Source organism: Chroicocephalus ridibundus, chromosome 6 (assembly GCF_963924245.1).
Source record: "Chroicocephalus ridibundus chromosome 6, bChrRid1.1, whole genome shotgun sequence".
Taxonomy (NCBI): Eukaryota; Metazoa; Chordata; class Aves; order Charadriiformes; family Laridae; genus Chroicocephalus; species Chroicocephalus ridibundus.
The window spans coordinates 8,371,563-8,394,194 of NC_086289.1; the positions used below are offsets into that span (position 1 = coordinate 8,371,563).

Below are 22,632 nucleotides of genomic sequence, written 5' to 3' on the forward strand. Positions count from 1 at the left end.
TGGGAAACAGTTCTTACCCGCTTTCCTTGCGCCCTAGTAGAGTAAGACTGCGCAGTGTTATAAGTGGATTTTAGCATATGTGATTTCCAGTTGCTTCTATAGTTATAAGCACAATAAACTTGGTTCAAACGCGAAAAACATTGACCAGTGTGTTTGCAAAGAACTGAAAAAAAATAAAGGAAGCAACAGGCAGTTTGAGTTTTGCTTTAATAGCCTTGTGTACCAATATTCCTGTGCACAGGACCGATGGTTTGCTCAGCTGCTGTATATCGAACAGTTGTAGTCGGTGACCTCTAGCAAGGTGTAAGTAACTGGGGAACTCCATATGTCACGGTTCCACGACCACAAAAAGTTGACCTGGGAAGGAAAAAAAATACTTGAATCAAGATTCCCACCCCCCCCGCCCCCAAAGAAGAATGAAAGGTTGTCAGCTGTCACCTTGAGGGTTCTAAGTTTGGTCCATAATCCCACTTAGGCCTTCCTAAAAGCCTGCTGTACAGAATATTAGCATCTGTATATTATCAGTAACAAGGTGAATTTCCTTCCTTTGGGGACCAGGCATAAGAATAGAGTTTTAATACAATTAATCTCTAGACTCACAAATATAGAGCTCTAAATAAAAAAAATAGAAAGGCGTCTTGTTAAGCTCCTTTTATTTAGGCTAGGTGCTTAACTAGATTCCCCCAGTCAAAGCTTTGCAGCTTTTTTTTAGGAGCTCACACTGAAAGGGATTTCATCAGCTTCTCTAAATAATCCGTGCCAATGCCAAACTATAGGAAAGTTTATTTTTCCTAATATCTAACCAATACTTCCTCTGTTGCATCAATTAAACATTGATTTAAACATCAGTTAAACCTTGACCTAAACCCTGTAGGTAAGTAGAATAGTTGACTGTGATCCTTCACAGACAGTTTGCACTTATGTTTTTGTGCTTCTCTCCAGGCTTTTCTTTATTGAGAAACACACTTCCTTCAGGTGCTCTGCACAGATCATGTTTTCTAAACTTCTTTTTGCTATTCTTCTGGACTTCAGGCTGTGGACATCGTTCCTGAAGTATACTCTCCAAACTCAAAAATAACCCTTCTAGTGACAGTCTCACCCCAGTTATGCCAATTAGAATGATTACTCCCTGGATCTTCTATACAATGCTCTTGGTAACGCACCTGAGAATGAGACTTGCTTTATCTTGGTTTGTAATTGTTTTGCTGTGGCAAAACAGTATACATTCCAAATTATTTACTGCTGTATTCCTTTCCAGACAGTTATTCCCTGGTTTGTACTCAAACATTTGTTTTTCTGTCCAAAGTCTAATATCTTGTCTTTGTCATTGCTGAAATTCACATTGTTGATTGCAAACCACGTGTCCAATTTATCAAGACCATTTTTCAGTTCTGTCTCCTGGGGTTTTTGCACTCCTTTCCCATTCCTTCTGACCTTAAAAGGGATGTACGTACCTACGCCCATCTTCTCCATGAATTATATTGACTGTTTCTGCTCCCAGTCTTGCCCAGAGCAGAGTGAATATGGCTTTATTCCACAGAAATTCAATTTTTGTAGTATTTCTTGGATTAATTTCAACATCAAGGTATTTTGTATAAACTTCGTCTTGAGAAAGGACACCGCTGCAAATAGAATGAAGACAGCAACGCAGTTTAGAGGTTATTGAACAAAATCACATTTTCCACAAGATGTGTGTTTTCCCCTTTGTTAGAACAGAAATTTGCACTTTTGCTGTTTTCTTTGCAACAGCAGAGGTCACTGGGTAAGCACTCTGGGATGTTATGTGCTGAATGGGGAGAGGCTGAAAAAAACCACTGCAAACTTTAAATGCTCACATGTCAGGAGACCACCGGGAGGTGGTACGGGTGAGGCTGGGACTGCCTCCAGCACCCACGGGTGCTGAGTTTTGCAGGTATCGCTACAGGGAGAGTTCCAGACAAGGTTATCGGGGAGGATTTTATGGATGAGCTGGCAACTTCCGTGGGGCTTTGGTCTGCGGAGGAAGGAGGTATCCACTTTGCAAATTTGGTAAGTTCAGGCATAGGATGGCTTTGCATGAGATCATCCAGCAAGTCACGGGCAGAGCAGAGAGTCTTGTCAGCACGTGGAGTGAGTATGCGGACACATGTGACACCACGCTCGCGTGGGAGCAGTAGTGCTAAAGCCCGTGTGTAATGGGTGAGCACCCTATGAATTATGTGCATTCTCTGAGTTGCTCTTTAAAAAAAAAATAAATAAATTTACACATCTGGAAACACAGCACTTCTCCTGTCAAACTGTATTCCTAATTTATCATAAAGTCACATAATTCTGTGACGGGTGAGGGGTCTGGAGCATAAGTCTTATGAGGAGCGGCTGAGGGAGCTGGGGTGGTTTACCCTGGAGAAAAGGAGGCTGAGGGGAGACCTCATCGCGCTCTACAACTCCCTGAAAGGAGGGGGTAGCAAGGTCAGGGTCGGTCTCTTCTCCCAAGTAACAGGCAACAGGACAAGAGGAAATGGCCTCAAGTTGCGCCAGGGGAGGTTTAGATTGGATATTAGGAAAAATGTTTACACTGAAAGGGTTATTAAGCCCAGGCTGCCCAGGGGAGTGGTTGAGGCACCATCCCTGGAAATATTTAAAAGACGGGTAGACATAGTGCTTAGAGATATGGTTCAGTGATGGTTTTTGTCAGAGTTAGGTTGCTGGTTGGACTCGATGATCTGAAAGGTCCCTTCCAACACAGGTGATTCTATGAATTCATGTAAAGGAAGTGACTTCCATGTCCTTTTTGCAACCATTCTGCCTTCATACGTCTTATCTATTGGATAAGTTTTTTTCATGTCTGATGTTAAGTAGAATGTCTGCAGTGCAGAATAAGTGTTTGCACTGCTTAAATACGTGGAAAATCTGTAGATTAAGGTTAGCAGCATTAAATGCTATAGGGAAATATTAATTTATCTTACCTGGCAATTTCATATTCTTTTGTGTTCCCCTCTGTGTCATGGAAAACCAGGTTTATGTCCCCCCTCATTTTCTTTACACCAGACAGTTTGAGAAATACTTTTTGCCTCCAAGCTGCATAAAGAAAAGCAAAATAAAACTAGATTGCCATTGATACGAGAGATCTAAAAATGCTAATATAGTGGAAAGTTCTGGTTTTGTTCCTTCCCACTCCCCCCCCACCCCCCCGGGAATTTGTTCATGTTAGCAAATGAAAGACTCAGTGATCTTGAATTTTGATAACTGACGTAGCACTTTTTTTTTTTTGTCAGAGGTGTTAGTGGTTGTTTGTAGAAGCAACAGAAGTGCGTGGCTGTAAATCACGTCAAGGCAATCACTTTTCGAATGTGAACAACTGTTAACAAACCTCCTCCACTTACTAGCAAAAGGTGGATCTGCTGCTGTGTTTAAAAAATACTTTTGGTTTACCCTCTTCAATTTATCTGGGAATCTGTCAGCGTAGTGCCCCATCATTGGACATCCCTCCTGGGGACACGGGAAACAGTCTCCCTAGGGAAAATAAGAGCACCAGTTAATTAGGAGTATTTTTTTTCATCCTACCTCTAACAAAATTAAGGCCCAAGATGCTGTTCTGATCTTGCAAAGCTGTGGCAGCATTGTATGCTGTCATACCTTGCCACCAAAACATGACGGCTAACAGCTCCCGCACCCATCAATACCGAGCGGGTGTGGAATGAGCAGGTTTAACACCTGTGTGGATGATGGTCTGAAACTCCCTAGTTCAAATATTATTTTTTTCAGCCAGAGTCTAGGACAAAATATAAGCCAATTTTACCCTTCCACTGGGAAGGTAATTTCCCTGCATCCACTCTGCAATACAATATGGCGGGGGAAAAAAGGAACATTGTTCATAAGTGTGTTTATTTAGGTGCTCTAATCAGTGCCCAGTGTAAATTAGAGAAGAGCCAATGATTTTGGAGGCTCCAAATGTCTCTTCTTCCAGCCAGGGCTCAGTAGGGTAGATACATCTACTTTATGTGCTCTTTCTGTAAAGGTTTAGGGTGAGAATTGTACAGGGTTTAATTTTTTTTCCTATTTGGTGATATCATTTGTGCTTCGGGGATTCATTTTCCACTCTTCCTCCTACCAAACCACCCCACGAGAGCACAACGCACCAGCATCCGGGTGCACGGGACCTATCGTTAGTGCAGAGACCTCGATTATTTTCTTTACAGCTTGCTCATTCCTGGGCTGATATACTTACTGACTCAAAGGCTTTGTACGTTTCACAGAGATATCCAAGGTATCCGGTGGGATAGAGGATACTTTCAAAATAAAACTCATGGCTGCGAGAGTGATGGCACCCTCCAATGACCGTAGCATCTGTTGGAACAAAGTTTATGAGCATCCATGCAATAACCTCCTGTGTAAGAGCTGCACTTGCCTCAACATGGAAACGGCTGAGGCACAGAACAGCAGTATGGTCTTGTAATAATTTTTCAACTGAATTTACACATTTCGAGTTGCAGTAGAAGTTAGTGTTTTGTCTGTGCTTTATCCAGAGAACTGTGTGCCAGTTACCCCAAGATTTCATAGAATCATAGAATCACTTAGGTTGGAAAAGACCCTGGGGATCATCGAGTCCAACCATCATCTCCACTCTACAAAGTTCTTCCTTACACCATATCCCTTAACACCACATCTAAGTGGTGCATCTCTTGATGCATTGGTCTGCTGTGGCCTAATAGTCCCTTTTATGAAGGCAGCCATATATATCTGTGCGTGCGCGTGCGTATATATATATATAGAGAGAGGAAAGAGAACCCATCGGCCTTCTGCCAACCTCCCCAAAGAGGAGAAGAGAGAGAAGTCTCGGGTAGAGAGGTGAGGCATGTGCAGTCCCTGCAAACACTGAGTGCTTTTGCCTAATTCATGCCTTATAAGCGTTGGATGCACTTTGCAGCGTCTGCAAGGAAGACAAGGTGGTGGTGTCATGCCACAGGCTTGGACATGACGCTGGCCTGTCTCAGCCTAGAAAACCTCCTGCTAAGGTTGTCAGGGTGTTGAACTTCCAGACTCCCCGTTTTCTGGGGGTTTTTTTGTGTGTTCTGCAGCACCAGTTTCAAATTACAGAAGCAAAACTTGGTCCTGTATTATTCCTCCTGTCCCTACAGTGTTCTGATCCAGCCTTTGTTCTTCCTTATTGCCTTTCCTTACTTATGAGTAAATAGGCAAAAACCAATTCTGTTTTGCTGTTTTCTCCCAAATAGACAGTTACATTGGGGAGAAAAAGTCACAGTTCATGTTTCAGGATTAAACAAAAATAATGGAGTACACGTGTTGGGAGTGTGTGTTTACCTGCAATGATAGCTTCAAAATCACTTTGTTTCATCTCCGGAATTAAATCGGTGCATCCAGGCATCACAGTTCCTCCATTTGGGTAAAAGTCAAGGTGACCGCTGGTGTTATATATTCCAAGCCCTGAGATACACGTGTGATGATGTCAGTGTCTTGGTGATGTCCCCATCCCTGCAGGTATTTGTTTGTACACAAACACTTACCGATGGCAGGGAAGTGAGCAGCATTACTGTGAATAACATCAACAAAGTTTGCATCTGAAGGATCCAGTCTCACCTCAGGAGGAGTACCTTCAAAATAGGGCCCAGCAGGGTCTAAGCCTGAAAACCCCCACATTTATTGGTTGAGGGAGGGAGAGAGAGAGGTGTTGCACGTGTTAATATGTCTTTTGCCATCTTACAACATCAGATGTTCAGTACTGCACAAGCACGTTGAACAATAATGATGTGAATTCTAAGGTGAACTGAGAAAAATATGCAATAATATGTTTTTTTGAGCCTTTGTGCAAACTTATTCCAACAGAAGTGAAATATTTTCTAATAAACTATATAATGGCATCGTATTACTCTGAAGGAGGCATTTCATTACCTGGGAGTTTATTACTGGCCTGTAAAGCTTTACGTATAGGAAAAACTGAGGATTCTTGATACGCTGCTTTGTCTTTGTGGAGGGCTTGATCTAACCCAGTGAATGACAGTAATGTTAAAAACATATTAAATATGTTTGTCCTTCCACTAAAGTTTTCCACTAGAGAGTTTTTAACTTAATTAGAGAAAGAAGATGTAATAATTACCCCTGTTTCTGAGAAGCGTAAAGTTTGCCTGTTCTCACACATGGTGTCTCCAGCACTGTCAAAAATGTAATTCCAGTCTACAGAGCAGTGTGTTGCAAGTTCCTTTCCTACTTTAGGAACATGCTATGTCAGCTTTTAGTGCTATGCACCTCAGTGACCAGCCTACCTGTTATCCGCCCGATGCCTTGGATCCTTCTTCCCGCCTCTCCTGCAGTGTGTGCTCCCAGGCTGTGGCCAATTAGATGAATTTTGCAAAGGAAGTATCTGAAGAGTTCCTGATCATTAAGGTCGTGGTGGTGGGAGACAAGAACACAGGCTTTAAATAGCAAGTAAAGAGGATGTCTTACATTACGGGCCTTTGTGAACATCTAGACTGACTTCCTGCATAGCAAACAGGGTGTGAGTTCCTTGAGTTAATTATTGTTTAAATTACTTGAAGACTTGATAGAAAATGATCCAATGTAGAATTCTAAATGCCTAGTGATGATGGATTCACTGTTATGGTGTTGGCATATGGTTACCATCCTCAGTTACCCTTGGTGACAAAATATGAACCTTTTTTCTCATTTGGATCAAGCCCTAATGTCATCTTCCATCAAAATGATCTTATTTTTTATTGATTTACTCTATTATGGAGCCCTCTTATCACATGTCTATTCTCCATATGTCTGCTTAGAATATGTGATCATATCACTCAGTACTATTTTCACTGAGAAGCTTAGGTGGGGTGACGCTCATTCTCCTCTTTGCCAAGTGTCACCTGTACAAGACCTGCACTGCTGAAACATCACACGTGCTTTGTGGGTGGAAATGGAGATTAATCAGCGTGTGGGCTGTATGCAGGGGTCACCTTTCAGCCAGGGATTTGCTGGGTTTTGTAGTGACATAAGGATTGGTTGCTAATTGCTTGAGGTTTTTACACTAGGTTTTGTTTTGTCATGCGCGTACCAAAATAAAAACAGATCTGTAGTATTGGCCTGTCTGTCTGTATCGTTAGACAGCAGATTCCTTCGAATACATCTTACTGAAGTACTTCCATTGACAATGCAACTTAACTTTTTCTGAACTCAAACTCCAGAAGTTTGTAAATTGGGGAAAAGGAAAGAAAGCCTAAGGATCATTTCTGTATAATTTCTTTTTTTTTTTTTTTTTGTAATGGAAGAAAGAGAGGCCTAGACTGCAAATGATGCAGTAATAGAGATATTAAATGAGAAACTGAACCCATCTTCAAGTGACCTGGGATTTCTACGCAAAGAAGGAAGATACAGAGGCAAATGTGTGAGGGTAGAGATGAGTTTCCTAGGTAGAAGCAGTAGATTGTACCCCAGCAGATTCTGGGGAAGTGTTTGACGCTCAGGTGCGCGTGAAGTTGGCACTTTGCTCTGTGAGCTCTGGGCTATATCTCTTGCAGCACTTTAAAATGAACACCTCCTCATCAGGATTAAGTCCATAGCCAGGCAGGATTCTGATTTTCAGCAGTTCCAGGTACTCACGAAGCTTTCTGAAGTCAGCAGGAAATGCTGATACTCTCAAACTCTATAACCGAGCGGTTCTGTGCTACGTATGTAGATGTGAATGCTTGCCTTCAGGAACATGAAGTTCACAACCAGAAGGCAACTGGACAGTTTATTGTGCCTGTCGACAGCAAACATGCCATTATCGAGCGAGCCAGCTCCTGCTCGTTCCGGTGATGCTAAGCTGAGATACTAATTTGCTTCTAGAACACATACACAAGGCTGGCAAAGCTCGTAATCACCGAGGCCTTGCCTCATTTCCACTGAATGCCTTCTTGCTTGTATCATCATATGGAAATGTTGCCATCTACCGGTCTTTAATTAATTGGCACCTCTTTTGAACCACATTAGCTTAATTTGCGTCTTTTGTGGCTGTCAGAAGTCCTTACAGCGTTCACAATCAGTATAATTAGCTGTATCTCAACATTGTTCAGCTCTTCCTGAAGCATTGCCTGACCACACTGGACAAGGTTCAAAATCAAAGCAGCAGCATCATAACCCCACTGCATCCGCTTAAGAATTGTAGGCGGTAAAGCTGTGTCTTTTACCTGTAAAGTTTTTATGAAATAAGCAACCTCAGCCCCAATCACGCGGATGTTGTTGACTGCACTGATGTAGGTGCCTTTAGCACCTTCTTCCCAATCGACCGCAATGCAGTTGATGTTTTCCACTTCCAGTAACAGCTCATGTGGGAACACATAAAGCAAAGTATTTAAGGAAACATAATAACAAACAGAGATTCAACTTAAATCAGAATAATCATTAAAAGGTAATATAATAATGTAATTTATCATTCATTAAGATACAGGACTCTTCACTGTAGCCCGTACCACACTGGAACACACCACTTCTTACAGAACAGAATATAACAAGCCATTAATCCCAAAAGTATCAATTATGAAAGACTGTAATAAAAATATTTTATTTTATAAGCCATTTGTATACCTATTTGAAATAATTTGGAAAAGCCACACAACTGCACAGTAGCTGCTATGTGCAGTGTGTGAGTTTCTTTGAGGGATGTTGATAGTTTAACTGGATTATATAGAAAGTAAACTTATTTACCAAGTGTCTTTAAGAGAGACATAGCAGACTGGAAAGGTTTGGGGCAGAGTAGGAAGTTTCTATTTCAGTAAGGAAGATAATGTGTTGGTCACTTTGGAACTGCTCACTGTCTTGCAGAGACCAGTGATTCTTCCACTGGAAGAATATATCAAAGTCTGCAGCTACAGCTGTCTACGACAGAGGCTTAGCTCGGGTTTGAGAAAGAACAAGGAGTGGAAACAAAAATTTATCTATGGTAAACAGCTGAAAGTGAATGACAAGGAAAATAGAAGCTTCAAGTGATAGTGTCTTGAATGCTGGATTCCCTCCTCTCCTATAGGCACCATAAGCACGGTTTGTAGTATGGAGAGGCAGATAGAATTGCTGTTTCTTTTCAACTAAAAAAATGGGAAATTCAATATTCTAGATTAAAAGTTTTCAGGGACTTACGAACAAAAATAATTCTACAGATCTGTGACTTGGTATTTAGTGGTGGTCTTTTCCTAGCTTCTCCTTTTCCCTGCCAGCGTGGAAGAAGCAGAAACAAGAGTAGATTTTGCTTATCTGTCAGAGCCAAGGCTGTCACTGACAGAGTTCACTCTGCTGGTTCTGTGGTAGCTTCCACATTTCATATTGGAAATCTTTTTTTCATTGCAGTCTGTGATCAAACAAAAAGGATTTTTCTGTTGTTGGGCTTGTTTTTGTTTTGGTTTTTGTTGGTTTTTGTTTGTTTGCTTGTTTGGTTTTTTTTTTAAGAACTGAATAGCGGTGACTCAGAATAGTATTTGTAGACTGAAACCTGAGCTTTACAACTCAGGAAGACTTTTTTGACTGAAAGATGGTTCAATTTTTGCTAATGGGAGAAGCGGTGAATTGGTGTGTCTAATACGATGTTCTGACACCGCTGTAGAGGCTGGGGACATCTGCTCAATGTATTGCTTTGACCTGATCTGTAGGGTTTGGGGATGGAAACTCTCTAGAGAAGCATAGTGTCAGACATGACCAAGAAACTTTGACTATGCTGCATCTTCCAGAGAGGGAACACTTTGGCTTTTGTGAAATTTACTTCTTAGTTGTTATCTGCTACTACCTAATGAATTGCAAAATGGAAGGTGAACGTTAGTGCCTAAAGGATACTGGCAGATTGTAGTTACAACTGCTGATGGAAATCAGAGGATGCTCTCTCATACCAAGCACATTTCTACCACCCAGCCTGTTTTTCCAGTGCTGCCAAATCCATGAATGATGAAGGAGGTATTCCTACGTGAGGAAAAATGTGAGTTTTGGATGGTTGAGGAGTTTATTGCCGAGATCACCTGTGTGGGGGGGGAAAAAAAAAAAAGAAAAAAGGTTTTATCTATTCATACTTTCAAACATTTAAAAAAAGTCATCTAGGTCATCACCTCTGCAGGACTGAAGGGACTGCTTTGAACAGACAGTCTGTGATTTTTGGAACTCGGGGATTTTCTCAGCTCCACTGTGGTTTCTGAAGAAGTTGTGCCCATGTGGTTTCTATTGCACCTATCTATTTTGCTTCATGGCGGAAGAACTGCCTTATGTGGAACATGAAGCAACCTAAAAGGGACACAGTGTTACATGATGCCTGTTGGCCTGAGTTGGAGGAGTTGCTCCAGAGGGCAGCCCACCAGCTCCACATCTCCTGGTTCAACTTGCCCTTTTACTGACCTGACCTTTGGCTTCAATGTGCTGCTCTGCATCTAAGCAACAGCTTTTTTTTTTTTTTTTGCCTTTTTTTTTTTCCTAGATAGGTGATGTTTCTATGCCTGATTTTGTGATTAGCTGCCCCAGAAAGGCTGAAAGAATTTCATACAAGAACTGCGTGCAATAGGGGCGAAGGTGATCTTCACACTTTGCTGCAAGCTGCTTAGTTACATATTTTCCTTTTCCTCTGAGAACAATATCTGACTGTCTGTATTGTTTTTGGACAAATACAGGGTCTGTGATGTGAGCTCAGGGAGTTTGGGCTGTGCCTTAGATCATAGAAACATTTAAGTTTAGTGGCTGGGAAGTAGTGTAAGGTGTATTTTGACTTATTTTGTCAACAACAGAAGTGCTGACTAACCTGCGGCTGCATTTATCTTGTATGCTCACCTGTCCCTGCTCTGCAGATAGTAAAAATTTATTACAGGTATAACTTCTCATCCTTAGAGAGCCTGAGTGGGATTCTCAGCATGGCAACCAGGACTGCTGTAAGCAATGATGTCTGCAATGGCAGCGATGGCATCATAGTTCATGCCAGAGGAATCCTAAACATCTCCCCGTACAGCTCAGGGGACGCTAGGTCTGGGAGCCTGAGAGGGATTTAGCAATTTCATAAGCATTTGCTGAAGCGATGTGGTCCCAGCTCCTGATCTTACAGGTTCCTCCACATTGCTCTCAGTATTTCAGGGCATAAGCAACTTGGGTAGCTCTGTCTTATTTTCAGGGTGCAGAGAGACAGGTAAGAATGTAAAATCCCTCAGATTTCAAGGTGGAATGTGGGTTTAGAAATTGCATAAAATCAGTCTTTTCTCTTAAAAAGCTGACAGTATCTTCCTAGCTAGCTTCCCTGCGAAACAGCAGCTCTCCTATCTGAATACTCAGAAGGGTGTTTATTTGAATGAGTCTCCAGCTTTCCTCAGAGACCTACATGCATGCAAAAGGCAGTCTGCCGTAATCCATGTCCTTGTGCAGGAAAATGCCAGGAAAGCTGTTATGTCCTACCGTGCATTCATAGCTTTTTTTTTTTGTGCTTTACCTGAAAGTACATTCATTACTGTACCTTCAGACTATCTTCTTATTCTGACTTGTTTGCCTATGATGGCTGATGTAGACTTTTTAACATGTTAACAAACACTTGTAGGTTTAGTCAGTTCTCGATGTTAAAAATAAATGTCACCTGTGAGTTATTTCCTGTTTCTCTGGTGTAGAGAGAGAAGCTCAAGTTCATATGTTCTGGAGAATCAGGCAGACCTGTCAGAAGTCTCCCCGGTACCCCGGACCAGGGTGGGTCATCTGTAAAACAGCCAAGCCTGGGGTAGCAAACTTCTTTACCTAGAGTGGAAGAAACAATGTGTTTATATGTTGGACTCTCTTACGCTTGATGATGTATTTGAGACTACAACAGCCTGAAGAGCAGAAAACTCAGAATTTAATTTTATGATTTATTTTGAAACTGATATTCATTCTTGTTTCCTTAGTGGATATTGCCTGAGGCAGGTAACACAACGGGAGCTAAGTAATTTGAGGATAAACCAAGTAAAGACCCAGACACCGTTTTGACATCGTTTTCTAGTCTTGTGAAGGATTAACTCAATTTCTTTAAAAAAAAAAAAAGGTCTTGTAAGAAGTGCTTGTTAGGATTGGTCCTGCATGCTTCCACTCCATAGCATTGTGTCTCTGTTCATAGGAATGAAGGATATCTACGTATCCTTCTACAAGTAACCTTGTATTGTGAATGAAATGATAATTTCTTTCAATATAGTAGCCTTTTCTAGCTCAAATGGGTGTCTTGCTCACTTATGCTCAACTTTCGTGTTTTAGCACTGTCTGTTATGCTAAGGGTCCTGTTGCTGAGTGGTTCTTTCCCCCTCTACTCCACTCTCGTGAGACCCCACCTGGAGTACTGCGTCCAATTCTGGAGCCCCTACTACAAGAAAGATATGGACGTGCTGGAATGTGTCCAGAGAAGGGCCACGGGGACGATCAGAGGGCTGGAGCACCTCTCCTATGAGGACAGGCTGAGGCAGTTGGGGTTGTTCAGTCTGGAGAAAAGAAGGCTCTGAGGAGACCTTATAGTGGCCTACCAGTATCTTAAGGGGGCCTACAAGAAAGCTGGGGAGGGACTTCTTAGGATGTCGGGTAATGGTAGGACTAGAGGGAATGGATTAAAACTAGAGATGGGTTGATTCAGACTGGACGTTAGGAAGAAGTTCTTCGCCATGAGGGTGGTGAGACACTGGAACAGGTTGCCCAGAGAGGTGGTGGAAGCCCCATCCCTGGAAGTTTCTAAGGCCAGGCTGGACGGGGCTCTGAGCAACCTGGTCTGGTTCGAGATGTCCCTGCGCAGGGCAGGGGGTTTGGAGCTAGATATCTTTAAGGTCCCTTCCAACCCTAACAATTCTGTGATTCTATGATTGATTCTTTGTACACAGCAGTTGTGTAAAGGCAGCCCACGTAGATAGAATAGGACACGTGAGTCTGAAATTCTCTGTGAATTTTCAGCACAGAGTTGTGTGTCTTGTATTCTTAATAATAAAATTTAAACAGAGCAGAGCCTTTTAGCATTAGTTCTATGCACACTAATAGACAGTGTCATGCAATGACACGCAAATCATACTACAACTTCAGTGTAAAGGAAAATACCAGTCATGATCTCCGAAATATTATTTCGTCTCAACTTGCTGTCTAGTGGTGGTTTTTATAGAAATTGTGTCTCACCTGCTACTGTGCCAAGGAGATAAAGTGCAGTAATCCACATTCCAACCACCTAAAGCAAATTGAATAAACAGGTTAACCATTTTATTTAGAGTGATTTGTCCTTTTTAAAAGAGTTTAATACAAAGAAAAATACAAAAACCTGCACGTGAAGGGCAATAATGTCATACACCGGTCAGTACACACTGGGGACCCATCAACTGAAAAGAAGCTTTGCAGAAAGAGACCTGAGGGTCCTGGTGGACACCAATTGACCATAAGCCAGCAACATGCCCTTGCAGCAAAGGCAGCCAGTAGCATCCTGTGCTGCATCAGGAAGAGCGTTGCCAGCAGGATGAGGGAGGTGATCCTTCCCCTTCACTCAGTTTTGCTGTTCATTGCATTTCTTGCACAGCCAATACCGCATGCAGGTTGCTGAGGGAGTGAATCGGATCACGAGGTCCTGATTTTTGCTATCTGTGAGAAGATAGGTGGGAGGCGTGGTAGAACAAAGACAGTGATACTTGAAACTTGATAAAGTCTGCACACTCAACAGCTTGGGCCCCTCACTACAAGAAAAACATTGAGGAGCTGCAGCATGTTCCGGGAAGGGCAACGAAGCTGGAGAAGGCTCTAGATTACAAGTCTAATTGGCTGAGGGAACTGGGGTTGTTTATCCTGGAGAGAAGGAGGCTGAGGGGAGACCTTATCGCTCTCTCTACAGCTACCCGAGAGGAGGTTGTAGCAAGGTGGCTGTCAGTCCCTTTTCCCAAGTAACAAGCAATAGGATGAGAGGAAATGGCCTCAAGTTGCACCAGGGGAGTTTTAAATTGGATATTAGGAAAAAATTTCTTCACCAAAAGTGTTGTCAAGCACTGGAACAGACTTCTCGGGGAAGTACTTGAGTAACCATCCCTGGAGGTATTTAAAAGATGGGTAGACATGGTGCTTAGGGACATGGTTCAGTGGTGGACCTGGCAGTGCTAGGTTAATGGTTGGACTCGATGATCTTGAAGGTCCCTTCCACCCTGAATGATTCTATGATTCTTCAGGCTGTTTGTGCTGCCTTTTGCTTTTGCTCTTTGCGTTTATGCACCTTCATATCCTGACTTTATTCAGATTCCTTTCCTCTACACTTTCCTTACTTGGCTTTCCCATGGCAGGGGTTCCATATATTTCACCATTCTCCTCCCTTCCTGTTTGCCTTATTCACTGTTCTCAATTTTGTCCTCTTCTAGGTGTTTCCTATGGCACCTGCCTCCCATTTTCAACACACCAATTTTCTTGTAAAGCAAAAATTTTGAGCTCTCACCCCTGGCCATTGAGATAGCTCATTATAAGTAATTAAGGAGAAATGGTAAATTTAGTAGGTATAATATTGTTATGTGGGAGACTGTCTCCCTCCAAGGGATATTTTTAAGAGATTTGTCGATGTGAGAAAAGTAGAAAACCAGCACTCCAAATGTCATTGACACTACCGAATGCTCTCAGAAACAAACCAGAAGCAATTTGGAATGTCACAGAATTTGTCCTTGAAGCTTCTGTGTTGAATGTCAGGCAGGAGAGGCATATAAGATCTACCTGTCTGGGGTTATTTTGGTGCAAGTCAGATTACTTGGCTGGAATGACGTGGTTTCCTAAACAAGCCAAATGGGATAGGTCAGAGTGCAAAGACCGTGTCTCTGAGCACTCTCTAACCAACCCTGAAGTCCCTGTGTGGTAATAGCTCATTGTTTATGTGGTAGGGCAGAGGAGGAAGGCCGAATATCTAAGTAGTGAGCTGGAGCTGCAAAGTGCAGAGCTGAAGAGGAATCATGAAATTTCCTTGGAAATACAGTTCTGTTCCCAAGTCTAATATATCCATTGATGTAGTTAACAGAGAAAAAACCAGCTGCTCGAGGAGAGTGGGCAGCAGAGAGGACGTCTAGCAGTGAGTAAGAGTACGAGGGAATAGGGTCAGGAGTTACTCTAAGCAGCTGGTGACAGAGAGGAACAGAGAGATCCTAACTGTAGCCGAAAGGAGCACCTCTGTTCAGCTGGAGTATCTGTCAAGGAGTACCCATCGTCATGATGGTACTGATGACAGTGCAGGAAAATCATGGAAGATGTGGCTCATCAAATGAATTGGAGAGCTCAGTGGGATTTGTTTATATTTAATGGAGAGAGCTCACACTCAGGAGATGTATAGTCCATGTTGGGAATGCTACAGCGGGAAGGGCAGTATAATTTCTGTTCAGACTCAAAATCTGAAAGGCGGCTAATGAGTAACCATTTTAGAAAATGTGGGAGGTTGTGGCCAAATAGAAGTGATCAGTAGTTTCCCATCAGAGGTTCATCCTCTGAAGGCAGAAAATAGAAATGAACATGTAGCTAGGTGAGTAATGGAAGATGCAAAATTTTTATTTTTTAATTTTTTGTGGAATGTTGATTCATTCTGTTATTAAGAGAACACGATAGTTTGGGTAGGAGACAATTTTTTTAGTGGGTAGGTGTTAAGATGTTAAGAAATTATGTCTTTGTTAAAAGAGTTGAGGCAGTGTAGGATTTGATGGGGGGAAAATTCTTGCACTGGGCATTTAAGAAGCTTAGTGCTGAACAAGAGGAACTGGAATGACCTGTTTGTGAATGTGATCTCAGCCCAGCCAGTATTGCTGGTAGGACGGCTGCTGAACGCTGAACTCAATTGTTGCACTCCATGGACAGAGGACATGCGCTTCTGAAGCAAAACCAGCACTAAGTATTTGAAAATTGCTGTTCAGCTCAGGAAAAAAAATAATATTAATTGCAAGTATTCCTAGACTGACATCTAATGTATAAAACCTACACTGGACCAGTAGCTGTCCTTCACAATAGGCCATCAGGTAATCTTATGGACACTGTTGCTCAACCCATGATTCACGGGCCACTAGTGGATGGCTTGTGAGATATGAGAAAGTCTGCACAATGACTGTCAACAGTGTATTTTTAAGTCCCACACAGGTACCTGCACGCCTTCCTCAGGCCATGCGCACAAACACACGCACGCAGTCTATTCAAGAGAAGCAAGCCCAAATCTCAGAGTTTTTATCAGCATTTTTAATCTAAAAAACTCATTGCAGTAAATACCTCGTTTTAAATTAAAAAAAAAATAAAAATCTGTTATTTCTCTAATTGCTTAGAACTTTACTCACCATTCTCTTACCACCCTTCTTATCTCTTTCTTTGGTGAGCAGTAACAGGATACAAAACGGCCACTGTTTTCTTTGATGAAGATTGGGTAGCTTTATGCTGAAAAAAAAGTAATAGAAAAGAGATTGAAAACCTACAGGCCACTTGGTAAAGTGAAAGAAACTGGAAGAACACAAAAGAATGAAAAAGGGGAATATTGATAACTGGAAATTAATAGCTAAAAGTCATACAGATTTCATAAGGAAAATGGCAATGCCAACCTTTATTTATGGCCAACAGAATTAAGACATGAATTAAGAAGGAATATTTCATGCATGGAAAAATTAAAAAGATGCAATGGTTTTGATCTGTTATTAGATAAAATGGAGCAAAAGGCAATGATGCAGCTGAAGTGAAATATTTACACTTTTTTTTTTTTTTCTCCCTTTACCAAAACCAGCTGATGTTGTTCACACCAGAAAAAAAGTATTTATGGTGATACTCTGTTCAGACAATAATTCTAGATTTGCTGTAGAACAGCTGCTGGAATTACATATTTTAAAATCGTTGGACTTCGGTAACTCATAGCTGAGATCCTTAAAAAAAATAAAAAACTATCAAAAAAACCTATTGACAACTTTTTAAAGTTACTGATTAGTAAGAAAATTCCAGAGACATGATTTGAAGAAAACTGGTATGCTAACAGGTAAAACAAAAATAGGATGAATGACCTGAGGAATTTCAGACCTGTGGAGTTTTAGTCCAATATCAGCCTGGGGCGAAATAATTAAATGCTCCACAGGATACCCAGTCATGAAAGAAAAATTGTGAAAAACTGTTAAAAGATTAAGTTGTGTAATTGAATTCAGTTACTTGACATGACAAACATGACACTCTTATAAGATCAACATTATAAGTCTCATGATACTCGGATTTTAATAAGATCTGCTCTGCTACTTGATATTTTGGTTAAGAAATTAAAATTACATACATGCACTACTGCAACAGTTAAGTAGATTAAAAATTAAATGCATGGATTAAGTAGATTAAAAATTGAGCAATTATTGCATCTCAGACTATAACGGCAAAGAATTAGAAGACAGCTCCTGGATTTACAAATACAGTTCTAGCTACTATGCACCATCACATCACATCACGATCGAGCTATGATCATGTTTTTAAGCTGTGGCTTTTGACCCCGCGGTTACTCACTGCCCATGATGGATCATTACTGATAGGGGCTTTAGGGGAATCAGTTCCTGGCATTACACTGCATGCCAGCTTTCAACACTGGTGTTGCCGGGCATGAGCTCATACTGGAAAAAATACTGGCATCTAGACTAATGGATTAGTAAATAAATATTACAGGTCATGAATGTTTTTATTGTTCGGGAAAGTAAATGCTGTCACACTGCATATCATACTCACAGAACGGAGGTAAACATCTGAGGAAGCAATGACTCAAAAGGGCTTTGAAATCTTGCTAGTGTAGTACTGGTGACTTTCAAAGTGCCAAGGAACTTGTTAGTGTTTGTTTCCACACGTGCAGTTGGAAGAATAGTATTTTCAGGTATACGTATTGTATTCAATATATAGATGGGGGTATTATTTAAAGAGTACAGAGGTTTCTTTGGTGCCGCGTGCACAGTTCAAGAGGGTTATTGAGAAAATGGAGAAGGTTGAGCGAAAGCCTTCTTGGATAATCACGAGAATGGAAAAGAGGGAATGCAGAGCAAGACGTGGAGAGACGACTTTTTAGACTAGGAGTACGAAATCTCGGAGTGTAAATGGTTGTTCCCCAGAGATATAACCTGAGACCAGAAGAGGAGCAGTGATACTTAAAGCAGTAGTGGTGGAACAAGAACTAGCCATGAAAAAATGAAGTCCAGTATGTTGTCCTGAAATAGCCATCGAGGTGGAGTGACAGGGCAAACCCAGCTGGTTTTAAGATGGAGTTTTATCACATTTTAATGTGACAGAGAGAAGTGGCGTGGACGAGGGCTGATGATCTAGACCTTGCCTTCCACTTCCTCATCCTGTGTTTCAAAGAGGCTAAATGGGAAGTTAAAGGGTCACCTCATCAGCCTATGCATTAATATCATTATGTTCAAAGCAAGCAGCGGCAGAGCAGGAACAGTTCCTTCTGCAGTAACGATCTGCGGCGCTAGCTCTTTTCAGCTGTCAACGGAGTTAAGCGTGGCATCTCCTTGTCCCTTCATCTTATGCCGTCTTTCCAATTTTCAGGTCTGCTTTTCTCCCTAGTGAAGTTTAAGTTCTTCAGCTCCTTTCAAATCTTTTTAATTTTCACTGTTTACGCTGTTGGGTTTGGTTTTTTTTTTTTTTTTCATCTTTTCCTGCCTTACCACTCCAACCATATTTCCTACGTTTCCTGCACTGGCACTCTCCTTAAAAAGAGAATATTTATGCCAGTTCTGTCTTTCCAGTGTTTTATTTTAGCCTTTCGTATTTTCCAGTAGTTTGGCACAGCGCTCAGTTAACGGAGTATAAAGGCAACATGAAGGAGAAGAATCCATCCGGAGTTTGGCCTTTAAGCCTTGGCTATAGAAGTTACAGGTTAAGTTTCATGTTCTCTCAGCAAATTTTTGCATGTCTGAGCCTGAGGCATTTAGACAACACTTGCTAATTGCACACCCAAGCACTGTAACATTACTCATAATGGTAAAAGGAGCTAAGGAAAAAAAATATTACATTAGTATCTTTAGGCCTCACAAACGGGAGATCATGTATGTATTTACTGATATGCAAATACCTGAAAGTACGTTATAAGTTTTTTTGTTTGTTTTGTAGAGGTTGTCTGGCCCATTCTTTACGCGTATACAAAGAATACCATCTTTTCCAGGCACAGTCCCCATTCCAGTAGCTCAGACACAGTTATTTGTCCAGGCTATCAAATATTGAAAACTGGTGTGCGAAGAACTGGACAAAGTGCCGGTGATACGGTGTACCAATTCAGGTAGCAGAATAATTGGCATAATTGATAAAAGACTTAATTTCAGCTCCAGCTCCTCCCCATAAACAGCCCATAGTAGGGTCCTAATTCTGGATGAAGGCTCTTTGGGTGTGCTTCAATACAAATGAGTAATAATTTGTAAAAGAGCATCTTGGCGTTAGCCAGTCTCCTTTCCTGCTGGCTCATCAGCTTTTAGGTACAGTGAAGTTCTCCAGGAGGAAATGGATATTAATTGCATAGCTCTGAAACCCACAGATTTAACATTAGATAAATCAATTTTGCAGCGGAGCAAAGCTGTCCAGAACCTTTTGTAGATTTCCTTCTCCAAACCACCCAATACTGCAAGGCAAGGAATGACTCACGTATGTTGTCTGCTCTGGGTAATAGAGTTCTTTGATATCTACTGACCTTTTAAACTGAATCTGAGACAGTGGACTGGGGCATTAAACTGAAATAATGGCTCAGAATAGTGATAAATTTTTTTTTCTGGAGGCGTTTAATGTGGGAAGTGCGTCATTGTTTCATCATTGGAGAATGCAGTAAGATTTGGGCTTTTAAGGTGTTTTGTCAATTGCTTAGAAATGGTGAGCGACATAAATAAATTGTGACATAATAGTAAAGAAAATTAAATATCAAGTCCTTGGCTTCCCACTTCAGAACTTTGTGCAGTATCTGCTCTGGTTTTCTAAATAATAGAGTTCTCACCTTGACCCTACACTGGTATTTGTCTGTTTAAATTTATAGAGACAATTATGATCATTTAAACTGATTACAAGCATCACATAAAACCCCGACAAATATGATTGTTTTAGAAAGTGGCTGTGCCAATTTTGTGCCATCTAGGGAGCCTTCATCTGACCTCCAGTACCATCTGGCCACTTGTCTGCCTTTCCAGCAGGACCTTCACTGTTCTTCGCGATTAGGCTACTGTTAAATTTAGTCAACTCTAAGACCAACACTATTTTTCTTTTGCCGTTTCTAAAGTGCAGAATAACCCTTGCTGCTGACTAGTTCAAGCTTTCTGTATGTGGTAGCATACCAAAATACATCTTGTTTACCACATTCTTTCATATAACAGCTCTGTAATTCTCCCCCACTTCCATTCTCCCTTTAAACTTGCAGTGCTCCTAGTAATGCTTGATTTTGTAGCCTAATTTATCCTCATTTTTCATTTCAGCTGTTATTTGGGTTATCATGCGTTTTCCCTTCAAAAAAAAAAAAGCAGTCCAGATTCCATGTGCAAATACTGTCATTTTGTTTTTTCTTTAAAAGCACAGGGATGTATTCAGTCTTAAATTACCTCAGCCCCACTGAATCCACCCTGTTTTTGTAGCTGCATTACATTATCACAGCCCAGCAATTCTCATCTCCTGCTGGGATTTCCTGGAATTGAAAAGTTTTAAGCCTTGTAGCTGCTGCCAGGGTCTCCTCAGGATCCCTCTGAGTGCTGCTGTTTGTTTTTTGCCTGTTGGCTCAGACCGTGCCATTCAACCTGTCTTATTTTAAGCAGGGGTCGTTACAGTCCTCCAGTCCCAACCAGTAGTTAGTAAGGACGCTTGCCCAAAAACCCTACCAAATTTTCAGCCACTTACCACTCTGAAACGCAGGAGGGGTTGCTGCTTTGCAAGCTCCGTTCAGCCAGCTCCCTGTCAAATCCTGGTTGCTACTGGCTCTTTTCACTTGGAATCAGTCCCACGACGGTGGGTGCGGACCTGCCCACACCGTGTCTAATTATAGGCTTCGTGTGGGTGGGTGAGAACCTTTGTAAGAATGATACCCTTATTGCTGGATATAGCAGATGTTGCCTCTTCTTGTCTCCCGTCGTATCTAATTAATCAAAATTTTCACCTCTTAAAGTGGTGTTATGGGTTTGAAGAAAAGCAAGACGAGGCCGTTTTAGCCCTCAGAGGGGTTATTACGTGCACCATTCATAACAGTCAACATGAAACGCTTACCTGAGTGAGCCGGTTCTCCTAAACTCAGGCTATGGGCTGAGCCTCCTCTGCGGGGAAGCTCAGAACAGGAGCTTAATTTCGCCGATCTGTGTCACCTGCTGAAAGTCACCAGCTATCTGTTTGTTATCCCTCTGACGTACGTGCCCTGTCAAGCAAACCCTTGTACATTTGCATATAATCAAGCCTGTTTATATTTTTTACAGACAGTGGGCTAGTTTTTTTAAAAAAGGGAGGAGTGAGAAAAACTATGTTACAACTTGGGGAGAATATAGGTGCCTGAGCATTTATTAGCTTTTTCTAGTGAAGTTACTCAAGCTCTGTCTACCTGCTACCATTTTGACTAATCTACATCCTCTTGGGCCACGTAGGATTAACAGATTAGGTGTCTCTGTACCAAGCGCTCTCATTAGTTAGCTTGCTCTGAATATAACTGGCATCTACTGACAACATTGTGATCAGCTTAGGGCAGAGAAGCCACAGCCCTTCAAATTCAGAATTGTGTCAGGAGGAGAAGGATAGGATGATGGTAATCATGTCATTAATCTTTTTCTCTGTAATGGCTTTGTGGTTTGTCCCTCATGTAAGTCACAGATTCTCCTCTGTGATCTGGACGTTGTGGGTCACAATGATGTCACAACCCAGGTCTTTCAGTTCCTGGGCAAGACCTCAAGTGACTACGTTGCTATCTGCAGGATAGTTGCTGCCATAATCGCCTGTTCAGGCAACTGTATAAAAGAGACTGTCATCCTTATGCAAGCAGTGATTCAAGTGCCTAAGGGCAGGAAGTAACTTGGGTTGAATCTACGGTTCCTACATGAAGTCAGTTTGTGGTCTTGAGATACGTGCATTGCCTCAGAGGAGATATAATTTCAGAAATAACACCAAAAATATGTTTTTTCCATATGCTGATCTGTACATAATACAGGCAGCCTGCTAGACATCATAAAACCCAAGTGTGTCGGTCATTCCTTGTAGCACATGGCACCTACATGAATGTTTGGATCTAGGTCTGGTTCTTGTTGGTAAAGTGGTGCAAGCCAGGGCCATATATGATGATAATCATTAGAAAGAAGTCTCAGAGGAATCTGGAGGAAGCAGTGGCTAGTCAGTGACTGGATCTCATATTTAATTACTGCTTATGCTGAATACACGTAATTTCAGATAAGACAGAACAGATCTTGTTAATAAGAAATTCTCTACAGTCCAGTCTATGTTCATTGACTGGAAGATGGAAATTTTGCAGCAGTTACGGGACCTGTATCTCCTCAGATGATGTAGCCACAGAAAAGAGATACGGAATATCGTATGCCCCATTTGTCAAAGTATTGACATGTAAGTTAAATGGAAAGCAGCCAGTGAAACTGGTGCCTCTACTAATTATGAAACATCTTCAGAAATTGCTGAACATCTTTGTGTGAAAATCAGATCCCTTTGAAATGTTTTTTTAGGGGACCAGGATTGCTGGATATGCTCAAGTATTTTGCTGTGCTT

The 22,632-nt window shown here is 41.6% G+C and overlaps 1 protein-coding gene across 2 annotated transcripts; it reads right to left on the reverse strand.

The window, feature by feature from the left end:
* Nucleotides 1-249: 249 nt before the first annotated feature.
* On the reverse strand, nucleotides 250-20,872 carry LOC134517229 (pancreatic lipase-related protein 2-like). 2 transcript variants are annotated; one of them, XM_063338518.1, is made up of 14 exons: nucleotides 20,779-20,872; nucleotides 16,239-16,335; nucleotides 13,093-13,141; nucleotides 11,552-11,706; nucleotides 9,843-9,968; nucleotides 8,157-8,291; nucleotides 6,261-6,369; nucleotides 5,505-5,621; nucleotides 5,302-5,424; nucleotides 4,208-4,326; nucleotides 3,363-3,492; nucleotides 2,946-3,057; nucleotides 1,455-1,622; nucleotides 250-357 (listed from the first exon to the last, which is right to left on the reverse strand). In XM_063338518.1, the coding sequence occupies exons 2-14, from the start codon at nucleotides 16,239-16,241 to the stop codon at nucleotides 294-296; spliced, it is 1,410 nt and encodes a 469-aa protein (XP_063194588.1). In that variant the 5' UTR covers nucleotides 16,242-16,335; nucleotides 20,779-20,872; the 3' UTR covers nucleotides 250-293. The 2 variants fall into 2 exon arrangements, with proteins under 2 accessions (XP_063194588.1, XP_063194589.1); XM_063338519.1 differs by lacking the exon at nucleotides 13,093-13,141.
* Between the last annotated feature and the right edge of the window lie 1,760 nt (nucleotides 20,873-22,632).

What these genes read in the sequence shown, in the direction of transcription:
- LOC134517229 (XM_063338518.1), bottom strand. An exon ending in AAACAGGAAATAACTCACAG is followed by an intron (nt 9,969 to 11,551) that starts GTGACATTTATT and finishes CCCCCCACACAG; the next exon opens with GTGATCTCGGCAATAAACTC. An exon ending in GGGTGGTAGAAATGTGCTTG is followed by an intron (nt 8,292 to 9,842) that starts GTATGAGAGAGC and finishes TTCCCACATGAG; the next exon opens with CTGTTACTGGAAGTGGAAAA.